The sequence below is a fragment of the Panthera uncia genome, chromosome D2, assembly GCF_023721935.1.
Source record: "Panthera uncia isolate 11264 chromosome D2, Puncia_PCG_1.0, whole genome shotgun sequence".
NCBI classification, from domain to species: domain Eukaryota; kingdom Metazoa; phylum Chordata; class Mammalia; order Carnivora; family Felidae; genus Panthera; species Panthera uncia.
In genome coordinates this window covers 67,373,974-67,390,051 of record NC_064818.1, presented here as the reverse complement: position 1 = coordinate 67,390,051, position 16,078 = coordinate 67,373,974, and the positions used below count along the sequence as shown (strand labels likewise).

The 16,078-nt window shown below is 38.2% G+C and overlaps 1 protein-coding gene across 5 annotated transcripts in view; it reads right to left on the bottom strand.

Moving 5' to 3' along the window:
• Positions 1 to 16,078, bottom strand: part of VTI1A (vesicle transport through interaction with t-SNAREs 1A) — a 350,627-nt gene that overhangs the window by 245,994 nt on the left and 88,555 nt on the right. For all 5 annotated transcript variants that reach the window (XM_049645767.1, XM_049645768.1, XM_049645765.1 and 2 more), the window contains one exon: positions 15,406 to 15,490. In XM_049645767.1, the coding sequence (XP_049501724.1) occupies positions 15,406 to 15,490 (85 nt within the window). The remainder of the gene's footprint in view (positions 1 to 15,405; positions 15,491 to 16,078) is intronic.

The following is a 16,078-nucleotide window of genomic DNA, read 5'->3' as shown; positions in this document are numbered from 1 at the left end:
TTACATATGGAGAAACAAAAAAAAATAGAAAATTAGGTTTTTACAAGCATCTTGCCTCTTCATGGTATTCACAAATAGAATCTCTCTTTCTCTCTCTCTTGCTGTTATGTTTCGAGAGATTATGATGAAATAATTTTTCAAGAATAGATTTTAGGCACTTTTATACACAGATAAAATTCTTTTTTAATTTTAAAATTAAACAGTAATATTTTGGGAAATTCAGAAATGGGAAACTTATCTATAATGTTAATATTCTTACAAAGTTATTTCTATTGTCCTCATATAGTCTGTTTTACTCTTCTAAACTGAAAGAGAAAAAAAAATATTGACCACCATTCTTCTAATAAGTAAAATAGTCTACTCCTTCTTACACATCATAAAGAGGGCCCATGAGGCTGAACCACATGAACACTGGGACCATGCGCCCATACAATGTATCTAGTATTTCCTGGTGTTGTAAGGTGAAGTAATTTATTAGTCTGATCTTTTTGATAGCCAAATAAAAGTTCACATCGTTCCTTTCGGAATGACTTAGAGGCACCAAGGGAGGAAGAGCGAAGAAAGAAAGAGGAAGTATCCATTACTAGGGCATTTCCAGTGCCAAAACCCGAGCAAGATGCTTTCGACAGACATGGGTCCTGTCAGTTACTGGGGAGGCCCAATTATTGACAGTGGTGACATAAAAGTTAGGAAGGAGAAGCCAGGTCTGCAGCAGTGACAAGATCACACTGTGGATATTTAGCAAATATGGAGACTGCTCTGATCGCAAGGTACTTAAAAAAAAAAAAAGCTTATTTTAGAACAGTTTTAGATTTGTGGAAAAATTAGGTTAGTACGGAGAATTCCCATATATTTAATACCCACTTTTTCCTATTATCAATACCTTACATTACCGTAGTACCTGTCACCGTTAGTGAGCTAATATTGCCGAGTATTGTCAGCTAATGTCCCTACTTTATTCATATTTCCTTAGTTTACGTCTAATGTCTTCAGACATTTGTCTGATGTTTCAGGATACCAGGATCCATCCAGGATACCATATTACATTTAGTCACCATCCCCTTAGGTTCCTCTCAGCTGTGACGTTTTGCAGTGTTCTTGAAGCACATACTTTAGAAATGGTATAAATAAATTTGCTGACTTGTATCTATTGTCAACACTCTAGATGAAAACACATGTAGCGGAATTATCTTTTGTTACAGATCTAAGGAATATAAATTTGAGAAGTGAATAGCGATAAATGCCTGCTAGAAAAGAAAGCAAATGATATTGACTCTTTCCTGGGTCTATTCACAGAACATAGATAAGAGAAAGTTTCATTTGTCAGAAATCCTAGATTACATCCACTGACCTGACCCATAAGCCCTCTACTCCTTCACCTCACCCCATTGTTTTCTACCGGCCAGGGCTTTTTAACTGATTGATTATGAGGCAGTAAAGCGGGCAAGGAATAAATGATACGGCAGGAGGGGAAGCTGTCCACGTGCGTTCGTACGAAGTTGTGACTGGAAGGTGGTTGTCCATTTGGAACCAGGGGTCCTATTCCCCTCACATCCGGGTGACACCATCCAACCAGTCCTTGCCAGCGAAACGCACGCAGAAACGACGTGCGTCGCTTGCTGCCGACGGAGGTGGGAAAGTGGGTGGGCCTCCTCCACGCTGGCTTTGCCCGGTCGCTGGCAAAACGTAGAGGACTCCGAAGCCTCCGTGCAGGGCAGGGCCACGAAGCGGGAGAACCCTCGATTTCTGAATCGCCACCTGAAAGGCTGTCTGCCCACTAGGAACACTTGCGCTGGACTGTTCCAAGCAGTGAGCAACACGCTTGACTGCAGCCGGCCGCTCGGGAACCTGGGGTTTACTTGTCACAGCAGCTGGTGCTACCCTGCAAAGCAGCACAAATGGCAACTACCATTTCTGAGCACCTATGGTGGACTTAACAGGCAATGGGTGTTTTGTACAGTTTGCCTCATTTAAGTCTCACAGCAACCTCCACATAGAAGACCTGCAGAAGTTTTGTGTGTTAGGAAACGGAGGCTAGACAAGTCTAAGGAACTTGCCCAAGGTAACCAAGTTATTATGCGGTAACCAAGACTTGAACTTGTCTAGTTACAAAGCTCCACGAACATTCCAGTTTGCTTCACTGCAGGTGAAAGACAGGTGATCTGACTTGGCTCTTGGATTAAAAAGTAATTCTTATGCATTTTATATGCATAGATTTTTTTTTTTTTTAGCCGCAAAGGAGAGCAAACATTATACATGTGGTCACCCTACTTTTTGTGTGTTAGATACGAAGTCCTATTTTATAAAGGGTGGGTGTGAGACGATTAGTTTGCTTGAATTTGTTAGCATTTTCCATATAACCACGATGCTGTTATACAAAAATGCCGAAGAGAAAGATACACTTTGCCTTTGTAACCTGCTGATACTCTTACGGTGTTTAATTTGAGCAGAGTCCAGGAACTCAGGGAAGGCACGAAAGAGCTGTTCCTCCATGCGGTATACAGTTAACAAAGGAGAGAACAGAAAGACTGACTTGTTCTCACAACAGTATGAATTTAAAGAACTATATGGGGTGTGTATTCTACAGGAAGCCCGAGTAGGAAGAAAAATGAAACACTATACCTTGCACACAGCAATAAAAATGAGGGGACTCATTGTAGTAAGAAAATTCACAGCTGGCAGGCGATATCAGTGAGGCAATAGATACTTGGTCCATCTTCAAGCTTACCTTTTAGGGTCATAGTGTTTTAAAAAAAGGTCTCCTTTTTATATTAACAAAGTCACTCCAGTCAATCTCTTTAACTCATCCCACATGAAAAATCTGGATGACTTTGTAAAAGTTCTGTGCTTACACCAGGGAGAAAAACTGGTGCATCCTTTAAAGTTGTGCAGCTTTCTTATTATGAGAGTTTTGTTTGTTTGTTTAGAGAATAGGTCCGGGTCTGAATCATCCACAAGTCTGTCCGGAGCATTGAACAGTATAGATAATTATAGACAATTTATAGATATGTTAATGAGGAAGAGGGACACAAAAAACATTGATTCCTTCATGAAACCAAATGAAACTTAATATCCACTCTGGTTGGTAAAAATAGATAGCATTTGGGGAAGTATTCAGGGGAACAGTCAACTCAGCCTGAACCAAAATTTCCATTCTGGATAAATTAATTTATCAATTGATTCAATGAGATAACAGATGTAAAAAGAGTCTGAAAATTTCAAAGTCAATTATACAGTGTTACTCTTAATATGAGCATTATTTTCAGCACATAATAACAAAGTATTTAAAAATTACAAAATTGGGTTAAAAATGACCCAAGTTTATAATTTAGAGCATTAAAAACCTCCATATTATATTAAAAAAAATAATTACACATCTGAATATTAAAATGGATGGGGTAACTGGGAAGGTTACTCTGAAATAATAAAAAGTTTGAGGGAAAATGTTGTCAAAACAAATGTTACCACTTTCAAGTATACTTAATAACTAAGGTGAACGTTAGATACGCCATAGGACACACTCTAGAAATTCTCACAAGCCATGTATTTGCCCAAAGCCTGATTTTGCTCATGCTTTACCCACTTCTCCTTCCTCCTTCTGTATTTATTCCATAAGGTCCATCTCTCCCAAGTCTTTCCCTGACACAATGAAATGGAGTTAATTACTTCCTGCATCTTGCTTTGAAAACACGAATTATGCTTATTATGGGGATTTAGAGCTATGTATTTCCCTGGTAGATATTTTGCCAAGATACTCCAGCTTATTACAGAAACTTACTATTCTAAGTGCTTAGGACAGTGCCGCGGTCTGTTCCTTTCTAAATTATATAAAATCTGTTTTCCCTTTCAGGCGGGTTGAATATCTACCCTACCCTATTCCCAAATACAAATTTTGCTAATAATATTAATTGAAGTCAGTATTTTCTTGCTATTTCAGAGATCAGCTTAGCTCAGTCCAGGGCTAATGAACCCTGACTCTAACTTCTTAGGGCCCAATAATTGTTTTCTGAATAAATGTTAGGGCTCTGCTGTGCTCTTTTAGAGTGCCACATATTGCAAAGAGCATTGAAAGTGGAAATAAACAAAAAGAAGGGTCCCTGGGTGGCCCAGTCAGTTAAGCGTTTGTCTGGCTTTTGGTTTTGGCTCAGGTCACGATCTCACAGATCGTGAGTTCGAGCCCCACGTCGGGCTCTGCGCTGACAGTGTGGAGCCTGCTTGGGATTCTCTCTCTCCCTCTCTCTCTGCCCCTCCCAGGCTCATGCTTACACACATGCTCTTTCTCTCTCTCAAAACAAATACATAAACTTAAAACAAAAAGAAATTGGAAATGCAGAAAACTAGCTCCATTTTAAAGGCGTATTTTATGTGGACATAAATATCCACCTTTTAATGTGGATCAGGACCTTAGGCAATCAATTGTGATGAGACTACCAACGTGGAGAATAATGGCAGGATTCTCAACAACCCGCTTATTTTTCCTGCAAAAGGGACAGTCTTCAAAAAACTTCCTCGTCTGGCTTTAGGGTGGTTTCGTCTCTCTAAATAAATAGATATTTATTTAACTATGACTTAGAGTTTATACCTCAAGATGCAAAAGGGCAGCACAGTGCCATACATGAATGGTGACCCACCATGACAGTCTCTTTGATAATGACTTTAGCTGGAAAAATATATTCTTCAATAAGAAAATTATTTTTTAATGTTGACTTTGTTCTCTTTCGGCGATGCTGGAAAACATTGTAGCCCAACAGGAAATACAGGCAAAAGCTTCAAATGTAGAGCACACACACAAAAAAAACATTTTTAAAGCTCATGCCCATCAAGTCTTCCACTTGATATAAGTCGTACACAAAGTCTTAGTCCAATGTGAACCCATGCTGTGAAAATTCTGTAGCACCCACCTCAGAAAATTCTGTTAAATACATAAACACTGCCGAAAAGAAAACTTCTGGGCACTAGAAGTCAGACTCAAAGGGAAAATAAACCTGATTAAAAAAATCCCAAGGAAAGTTATATAAGTACAGTGCAACAAGGTCATAAGCTTAACGGTCCTCACTGTAATATTTGAAAGTAAATTGGCATTTTAGCGATCTGCTTTGGCCGTCATTCTTTTTCTCAACTCAACAGAGATGCAACAGAATAAGAATGGCTTCACGTGTCATCTTACAAGCCAAATGGAAAAGTTATAGGCATTACGGGGTAAGACACCTTTAAAAATGAGTATAATACTTTTTAATGGATTAAAAATGAACACTATGAATTCACTTGGACCACCTAAGGAGAAGGTTCTCCAAATAGGGTATAAATGACATCCTTTTCTTAACCACTATGGAGCTCACCAATATTTCAGAGAACCTCACAAAGCAAATTTAAGTGTAACTCGAAAATATTCTTCAAGAGCTTCACCCAAATGACAACCTCCCCTGTTCTTTTCAGAGCAGAACCACAGCTTTTTGAGATGTTGGACTTTAACGGGGTTGTAATTATAAAGTAAGTGACAATGGCACATTAAAAGTGATTATTTTACCACTGGGTAGACTGCTTAAAAACTTGCAGGACGTGGTCAAGTAATTCCTATCAGCATTAAAAAAAAAAAAAATGCGTGTTCAAGCAAAGGGATCTTGAAGATTCTGAGGGCGTAACCACATACTCCAACAACCAAAACAATGAATTTCTTTTTCTTTTTTTAAATTTTTTTTTAACGTTTATTTTTGAGACAGAGAGAGACAGAGCATGAACGGGGGAGGGGCAGAGAGAGAGGGAGACACAGAATCGGAAGCAGGCTCCAGGCTCTGAGCCATCAGCCCAGAGCCCGACTCGAGCCCCAGAGCGGGGCTCGAACTCACGGACCACGAGATCGTGACCTGAGCTGAAGTCAGACACCCAACCAACTGAGCCACCCAGGCGCCCCAAAACAATGAATTTCTAGCGATAATTTTTTTCTGTCAAAAAGTAAAATATTTCTATAGAAAAATATTTTCCCTAAAATATTTTTGGGGATAAAGTAGATGGTTAATATCAATCCAAATTTATAATCCCATTTTAATTATAGAACAATATACAGTGTTAATTTCATACTGTTGCAATAGTATGGACATGGGAGTGCCTTTCTGAATTCCAATCTGTGCCTACACAAAACTACTTAAATTAAAAAATCTGAATCGGTCTTTATAGATATAACATCATCTATTCAGATAACCCAGGACTGGGATATCTTGTCTTTCTAGTTCTGCATCCCTGAAGCATCTGATACTCTCAGCAGAGCTCAATGAAATCCTGTTAAAAACGTGAAATACAATGTGCACCTTCTTTTATATAATGTATATCATTCCCACTAAAATTACAGAATCAGAAATTTATTCTTCTACCAACTGATAACAGCTCCAAGAGCAAGAAACTTACAGTTAATACTTTTTGGATCTACTTTCCAAGAAGTCTTATAAATGACTTACCAGTAAATGGAGACAGAGACAGAAAAAGAAAAACTTTCTTATCTTTTGTGCAGGAGATATTAGCTCAGTTTCAAGCTAGCTTACAACTTCAAAAATAGTTTTATGTATTACTTTGTATTATTGTGCATTGTTTTATCCATCAATCTTTTCTGTAGATGATAAATTAATATATTTGATGATCTGTGTTTTTGAATATAATTATTACACTGTACCCAGCAATGAACACTCAAAAGATTTCTTGAAGAGAATAAGGGAGGAAAAGAGGAAGGAGAAAAGAGAAGAAAGAGGTTAATAATAACAATGAGGAACAGGTAGAAGATTAAGCAAATGTCAGGAGACATGAAAAAGAAAACCCTGAAATGATAAAGAAAAGGGCTACCTTCAGTTTTATAAAAAAACTTTGTTTCAATAGATACTTCCAAGACTGATTAAAATTTCAAAATGAGGGGGTGCCTGGGTGGCTCAGTCGGTTAAGCATCCGACTGGCTCAGGTCATGATCTCATGGTTCATGAGTTCTAGCCCCACGTAGGGCCCCATGCTGACAGCTCAAAGCCTGGAGCCTTCTTTGGATTCTGTCTTCCTCTCTCTCTTCCCCTCCCCCACTCACACTCTGTCTCTGTCTCTGTCTCTCTCTCAAATAAACATTAAAAATTTTTTAAAAGTTCAAAATGAATTCTACAGTGAGTTGATTAAAATAATAGTAATAATAATAAGGTAAATTGAAAGACAGTATTAAGAACCAAAAGACAGAATGTGATAAAACTGCAGTATTGTGGACTTATACTTCATAATCCTCCTATAACTCCTTGAAACTCTCTGGAAAACTCCATCAGTAGTTCAGTCAAGACTCTGAGACAATCAAAGATGCAGAGGAAGGGACTGCATATCTCAAATGCATTTGTTCTGATTCTTTTAAAAGTTCTGAACACGAAACACATTTGGTTTGATTTTTAAAAGCTAAGCTGATACTTGATTGATTGCTTTTCCTGTATGAACTCAAAAAAAGATGTAGGCAAAGTAGACAAAAGTGGTGTACATAGCTTATCTTATTCTCATGAAAATGCTATAATTCTAAGAATTATTTGTTTCCCAGAAGAAAAAAAAAAGTGCTCCATATGTTTCTCTGCCTTACTCTATTAGGGCAAATATATTCAGATTTTGATGAGGTAAAATCATGGAAAGCAAAAATAACCTGAAAATATCATGTAAAACAGGTCTGTGGAAGTATAGTCCTAAAATGGGGACTATCTGCAGCTTAAAATTAGGTAAGTATTACATAGTTTTGAAATAAAATCTATTTTTTTTGGGGGGGGGGACAGAGAGAGACAGAGCATGAACGGGGGAGGGGCAGAGAGAGAGGGAGACACAGAGTCGGAAACAGGCTCCAGGCTCCGAGCCATCAGCCCAGAGCCTGACGCGGGGCTCGAACTCACGGACCGCGAGATCGTGACCTGGCTGAAGTCGGACGCTCAACCGACTGCGCCACCCAGGCACCCCTAAAATCTATTTTTTTAATTAAAAAAATATTTGCAAGGGGTATAAACTTTGGAAAAAGGGCACAAACCGTCAGCTACAAAGTGGATATGGCTTGAAGATCTACCAATGGTGACCACAATTGATAGTACTGTATTATATAACTGGAACTTGCTTTTTTTTATATATATAGAGAGAGAGGAGGTAAGGAGGGAGACAAATATGTGAGAATGTGTTAATTAACTAGATGGTGAGAATCCTTTCACAAGAGAGAGAGAAAGAGAGCAAGTGAGAGAAAGAAAGAGACAACAAGAATCCTCATAGAAAAGAACTAGGACTCCAAGAAAACCCTCGAACAGAAATGGAAGAATCTCCTGTGTCACTTCTACAACAAATATGGCCTGGATAGAAAATATGTATTTTATGAAAAGAACTTATAAATACATGAACATTGGTAGTATGCTTACGCAGAAAATCTATCTTTGCATTTCCCTGATAAAACAAGACACACAGGAAATTGTGATGAATATACCATTCGTTTAAAAACTATGTAAGTAGTGTTAGGGGTGCCCGGGTGGCTCAGTCGGTTGAGCGTCCGACTTTGGCTCAGGTCATGATCCCGTGGTCCGTGAGTCCGAGCCCCGCGTCGGGCTCTGTGCTGACGGCTCGGAGCCTGGAGCCCGTTTCGGATTCTGTGTCTCCCTCTCTCTCTGACCCTCCCCCGTTCATGCTCTGTCTCTCTCTGTCTCAAAAAAATAAACACTAAAACCAATCATTTAAAATAAAAAAATAATAAAGTAAAAATAATGTAAGTAGTGTTAAATATAGGGAAAAATGTATTTTGAGAAAAATAAAGTGTCATAATGAGTCTCTTTTGGGTTAGCGGATAGGTTACTAGCTGTTCTAGTTGCCAAGGAATGCCTATTCGTATTTTCCTAAACAAAGTAAGATAAAGAATTATTACAGCTCCTCAGTAAGACCCTCATATACAATGCCACCAATATTAACAGACACTACCATATGTATTACTCCATAGGAAGTGTAGGTGTTAACTAGACATAGCTACCTGCCTAAATTTTTCCACGCAGGTTTAGATATACATTATCTACGCATGTATGTGAGATTCAACGACATGGCTATTATCCAGTTCAAACAGGCACAGACTAAATGCTAACTCTGGTAAGTGGACATCTAACTTAATTCTGAGGTGCACAAGTGGCTTGGCTGATCTTGTTAAAATGTAGATTCTGATTCAGTAGATCTGAAATGGGACCCAAGATCCTGCGTTTCTAACAAGCTCCCAGGGGCTGTTGCTGGTTCTGAGCCCTACTTTGGGTAGTAAAGAACTAATACATTTCCTCTTGAGACTATACAAGATTAAGCTAAGAGATAATGTATGTTTATATTCAGAACCTACCTAAAGTGAAGATTTCTAGAGGAAAAAGAACCCATACTTTTGTGAGATAATTTTAAAAATCTTTCTACATACATTATTTCATTTATGCCTTGTGTAAGCTCTAGGAAATAGGTATCATTATCATCTTTTTTCAAATAACATATCATCAGAAACTTGGTTTCAAGTTCAGATTTATAACTGCAGTGTCCACCACCAATAGCACAATGGACTAGCCATTGGACCTGAAGCCCACCCAGGTCCAAGAACTAGTAAGTCTCCATTTGAGGGGACGTGGTATCCTTAAGAAGGAATCTTTGGGATCTTATGCCAATTGTTAAGGAAGTTAATGACAAATTTCAAGCTACTTGCCCCTGAATGGCTTTTAAAATGACTTATAATTTCTCCCATATCTTTACCATCAAATCCTTCTATTCATTTCAATTAGTAAAAGAACCATATCTGGGATTACTGTAAACATTCCTAACATGTCTCCTTGTTTCCATTCCTTTGCCACTCGACCCCTACAATCCCTGTTTTCTACAATTCAGATCAGGCCACTTGTCTGCTGAAAGCTCTCCAATGACATCACACTCTAAGAGTCAAATTCAGGTTCCTTCCCATGCCCTGGGGCCCCACAGATTCTGCACCCCATCTGGCTCTGACCTAATCACGTACCATGACTGCTTGCCTACTTTGAGGCAGCCGTCTTGGTCTTCTGTTGCCTGGACATCCCAAACATCTTCTCATTTTAGAGTCTTTGTGTTTGCTTTGCCCTCTTGGGATCCTCTGCCCCAAGTCTGCTTATGGATGGCACCTTTGTACTGTTCAAGACTCGGCTTACAATGCATCTCTCTGGGAAGTCTTTCCTGACTAGACAGCCTAAGATAGCCTTCATCAGTTACTCTTCAGTACCTTGCTTCATTTTGCCACTATCTGAAATGTACTAGTCCATTCATTTATCAGTTCAACAAAATGCCTGAATCATTCTGCCCCCAAACCCTGTCTCCATACATAAGTTGCCTGGGAACAGGGATCTTGGCTATCTCGATGCTCCTGTGTCCTCAGCACATGACACACAGTATTCAATAGTTTTAGAATACGTTATGTGAAAGGGAACTTAATAGATGTGAGAACATGACATATTTGGACTACAACAGATCACTTTGGAAAATCTAGGTATGTGGGACCCATTCATATCTAAGTGCGGTCTATTGGTTAAGAGCATGGAATCAGACAGTCTGTACTATTTCCTAGCTTGATTATAAGTGTGGGCAAATAACTTAACCTCTCTGTACCTGTTTTTCTATCTGTAAAATGAGAAAAGAAAAGAGTAATGACTGCACAGGGTTGTGGTGAGGATTAAAGAGATAACGAAAGCAGAAGACTGAGAAAGAAAACATTGCATTATTTCTACGTATATCCAATCACTAGTCCATGGTGGGGAACCTGCAGGCACCTGAAGGGAGGATGGAGTACCTTTTCTTCACAGCAGAAGACTGGCAAAAGTAGAGCACCTTGTAAGGAGATCAATGACCAAATGGAACACCAGAGCTGGGTGACTTGCTGTGGCTCCCGGCTGAAGGAGTGCTGACTCATAATACTTAGATACTCAGGGATGGCAAGAGCAAGGTTAATAACTGGTACAGCCTACTCTTCAAAGATGTGAGGCTACTAACTGTAGGAAGACACTCTCATGGTTCCGGAGACGTACTGGCAGGTGCACTTGGGCCCATTTAAGGTACAGGGTGGGATAGTCATGACTATCTCCAACTATCTGCTTACCTATTGAAAGGAAAGAGTGAGCCTTGCATTTCTGCCCTTGTGTAATTTCTCTTTCAACCTATTTTGTTTATTAACCATACAGTGTCCATTAGTTTTGTGCCTTTTGTAATTCTGGGATAATTTACTGCAAAGGAAAGAAAAATCATATTTTCAGATTAAAGGGCAGATGACTCAGAGTTTTAAGTCCCTGACCTCAAACAAAATGGTTATCTCCACAGCTAAGAGGCATACTTGATTATTAGCAGGAAATGAAAAAAGGAAGAGTCCCTTTTTATTCACAGATTTTAGGACAAGAACTTATAAGAAATGTCAAACCAAGTCAAGCCAATGGCTCATACAACCACCATGGTGTTTCATCTTTGATGGTCACTCTTAAGGTAGTTTGTTAATGAGTCTGATAACTGTCCCTCTTGATATTAGTCTTAGACTAACATGTCCTACCATCAGCTCTTTAGTTTAATATCATTTACTCTCCCATCTGCCTCTTTTCTAAATAGAGCTGTTCGATTAACTTGTAATCTCATAAATTTTCTCAAAAAGGAAGGGATCCATGAAAGAAACTTGATTGGTATTAAACTCAATATATATCAAGGTATAAACGGCACTTAGAAATAATCATGTACTTTTTCTCAGACCAAATGCATTCTGGACATGTGTTCCTCTGCTGAGTAGCTGTTCTTAAAGTCACAATAACTGCCAATTTGACAAAATAAATGATTCAAGAACTGTAAGAGATGAGTTTCATTATTTGCTAGGAGGATACTAGTGGTCAAACTAATATGCTTTCCATTCTATTTACATATAATTGATCATATATAATAATCGAACTTTCTCTTATGATATTTGCCAATAATAGTCATCAAGTTAATGAATAGAAAAGTTTACAGATTTTTGTTGAAATCTCTTGCCAATAATTTTGAAAGATGACCATTTTTGCTGACAGTAACATATAAAAATGATGACTTTTACAGAGCCCTTGTTACTTTCTAAGAACCTGAATATATATGATCTCATTTTACTTTATAACAACCTTCTGGGATTCATAGAATCTGGTGTCAGGTTTCCATTTTACAAATACAAAAACATGCACAGAGAAGTTAAGTGATTTCTCAAAGTCACAGAGCTGATTAATTACCAGCCCAAATGATGGAGTTGTTCCCTCTTTCTCCAATTCAGCCAATCAGACAATAGTTCCTAGATTTTGTGGAAAAGTAAAATTTCTAAAAACATTTCGGAGGACCCAAATAGCATTGTCAATTTTGTTATTTTTCTGGGTAGAGAGAAAATAAATATATAACTTCCACCTACTATTTATATCACATCATAAAACTAGCCTGTCTTTTATCACCCCAAAATAGAAAAAACATCATCTGAGAAAAAGTGTAGTCCTTTAAATTAATAAAATCTGCCTTATGAGAAAATCACTACTTTGTAATTTTTTTCTCATTTTGCTGTGGCCTGGTGAAAACTCCTTTTGTGGCCAAAGAACTATTAGACCAATACTTGGAAATCATTCCCCTCTTCTCTGCTCTTTCAAGTCATACTAGCTTTTCTACTGCTTTTCCTCCTTGCATTTCATAGTCTTTAAGAAAAAGAAACCAATACATACTAAAAGTTTTTCCTTTTGAAAGACGTTGTTCTACCAATACTATAACAAAATGATCAGCATCATAAATTTACATCACAAGCAAAACATAAAACTGCTGGCTGACTAGGCCTGACCAGGCTGAGGGCTACATGGGAACCAGTAAATGCAGAAAGAACATGGCGCCCATCACAATGACTTTTTCCTCACGTTACTTTAGGAAGATGCAAGGACAGGACAAAGGCTTTGTGCCTGCCTTTGTGCCGGCTTTCTCATTTCTCACTCCACTTTCAAACTCAAGAAAATGAATTATCGCGATGACTCTTATCTAGGCAAAGGCTGTATCATATCTGTCATTACCCACAAAGCCCACCCTGGTCTTCCTCCCAGACTTGGTTTTATAGTCTGCAAGAACTTCCCAAGAGTTATATGACAAACAGATACCTAATTTTACAAAACTTTATAATCTACCATTGTATTCTACCAAAAAGTCCAAGGGGATGGAGGTAGGTTTTGGGGATACTCTTAAAGTGACCTTCTTCCATGTTGACTACATTGATAAGCTGATGTGAATGTTGTATTTTAGCACACATCAAAAGGAATCACCATCAAATTCCATTCAATCTTATCATCTCGATCAATGTATGATCCTCTAGTATCTGTGATCTTCTTTGATAACTTCCTTAAGCTTTGGGATGGAAATACATGAATGGTATAGTGAAAGAGAAAAGGTAGCCCAATCAGACAAATCAAGCCCTGTGATCAAGTGTCAAAGCAAGAATATGCCCAACCCAACCCAGTCCCATGTGGAAAGAGACTCACCAATGGGATGTTTTGTCAAAGAAAGCCCTTAGATGTTCAGAATGCACAGGGATACCTTCCCCAAAGATGTCAAAGTAACAATTTTTAAAAATTCCTTAAATGTATACAAATTTTAACCACAATAAAATTTTTTTCTGCGAATAAAGTGCCTGTATATCATCAAATGACTACAAATTAATATAACATTTATATTTGTATAGTTTTATGAGTTTTATGTTATATAAAACATTTTCACATATGGGATCATATCTTAGGATTTTTTTGTTTTGTTTTGCTTTAGAGAGAGAGTGTGCAAGTGGTGGGGAGGGCAGAAAGGGGGGTGGTAGAGGGAGAGGGAGAGAATCTTAAGCAGGCTCCACGCCAAGTGCGGCCCAACATGGGGCTGCATCTCACAATCCTGAGATCGTGACCTGTTCTGAAATCAAGAGTTGGATGCTTAACCAACTGAGCCATCCAGGCACCCCTTATGTCTTAGGAATGTTCTGAGACATATAATATTATTTCCATTTTACTGAAGTAGATACTGAGACTACGAGGTTATGTGAGTTGCTCAAGGTCACACACACAAGAGCTAGAACCAGTCTGGTCCTTTGACCTCACCTTCAGGGCTCTTTCTGTTATTGACATTCTTCACCAGGGCAGTCACTTCTAAAGTTGAGCCCAAGGACAAAAGGAACAAGTGAAAGGTGGTTTTTATTCCAATCAGGGCAGAAAGCCAATCTATTAATAATGTTAGAAAGAAGGGCTGCCCCACTGTTAATGAATCTGGAAGGGTTACAGTTTTTTTTAGTATTCTCACCATTACCATAATGCCAATGCCATTTGTTTTGTTCTGATTCAGTTCCCTAGACCTCATCACATAGTAATAAGCCAATATAGGATAGCCATGAACCCAGGTCAAGAAAAAACACCAGCCATTCACAAAAACAAATCTTTGGAATTATTTTCATTATACCTGCTCTTCTAAAATAAACATTTTCATAACACTAAATATAAAATATCAATGGAATTATTATTAATCACATATTTTTGGGGCTTACATACTAGCCAAGAGCTATCCAAATTACACAAAATAAATTCTATACAATATATATTTCACAAAACAAAACAGATAGCTAAGTTATAAGAAATGGATGACTTTGCAGAGGTTAACAGATATTTATTTACTGTATAAAAAAACACAGTCATTGCATGAAACACTTATAATAAAAAAGCCTGTCTATTTTAAGTAGACAAGTCTTAGAAGTCAAATTCGTGCTGCATTTTCTGAAATTAATAACTAGTGTTAACACAAACCAAAAGTTTGGACAGTATTAACTAATGCTAATAAGATTCCCATGAACATTAGCCTCGTTGTTCACTATGGCTTTTCTTTTCCCACATCTGATTATGATTTTTTAAAAAAAAACAAACGAAACAGGATCATTAGGAATCATTTTCAACACCGGGACAAGAAAGCAAGGTAAGCTAGATTTTGTTACTGCTTTTGCCCCTAGTTCGCATCATTTAGACTGATTAAAATGTTAATTTTTACATATGTGAATGAATGTAAAGGGGCAAACAACTGGAGGCCGCACCGTGCACCAGCAATCATTGCGGGTGGGTAAACTGACAACATGTAACTGCATATTAAGACAAATGTAGAATTTAGACAAAGTATTCCATCTCTTTTCAGATGTATACTTTTAAACCTCAGGAACTGTTTTCGGTAGATGTCATGCCTTTTAACTTGAAAAAAGATAAGCGCAAATAAGCTCCCAATTGTCTCCCCAATATGTAAACCACATCTCGGGCTGCTGTCTCTGCTACTCCTTTGAAGTTTCCCTGAAATGTCATGTGTTGTGAAGACTGCTGTGCATAAGCAAGACAATTTGCTCACTCTCAGAATTCTTACCGGTTTCCACTGCTATTTGGTATCCAGCCTCTAGTCTCCGAGATGACCTTTCCAGCCTCTCTGTGTTATCGAGCAGATGTGCCCTCTGAAAAAGAAAAAGGGAAAAAAATCAGACGGTCGTCTACAATGTTCTTTTTTTGCCTTAAAAAAAATTTAATGCCTTCCTATGCTCTAACATTTCTGGGGGGGGGGGGGAGTCACTAGCCATTATAGATAATTTTTAGCAAATCTCCTATGGGCAGATTTCCAATCAATCATGTATGGACTATCCGCTTTTTTGTTTTAAAAGGCAGACTCATATTGTATGTGGCCACATGAATCTTTTTCCCAAACACTGAGAAATGTACGAAGATAAGAGCCAACTGGATCTTTCCTATTTCAGCAGAGTAGACGCATGAGGCCCTCGCATAGATAGATTTATGATGCCTATTTTGTATTTATTTTTTATAAAATGCAATCATTTAAAAAACTCATTTGTTCTTTTGATTCCTGCAGATAGTAATTTTTAAAGAGAAACTTTATTTTTAAGAGAATGCCGCCCTTCCCCTCTCCCCCCCCCCCACCGCCCCCCACCTGCCCATTTGGGAAGTGTAGCAAGATGCCATATAGAATATTCGCTATTAAAACAGAATATTAAATGCTGTTCTAGTTTTAAGACAACTTGGGGTAACCA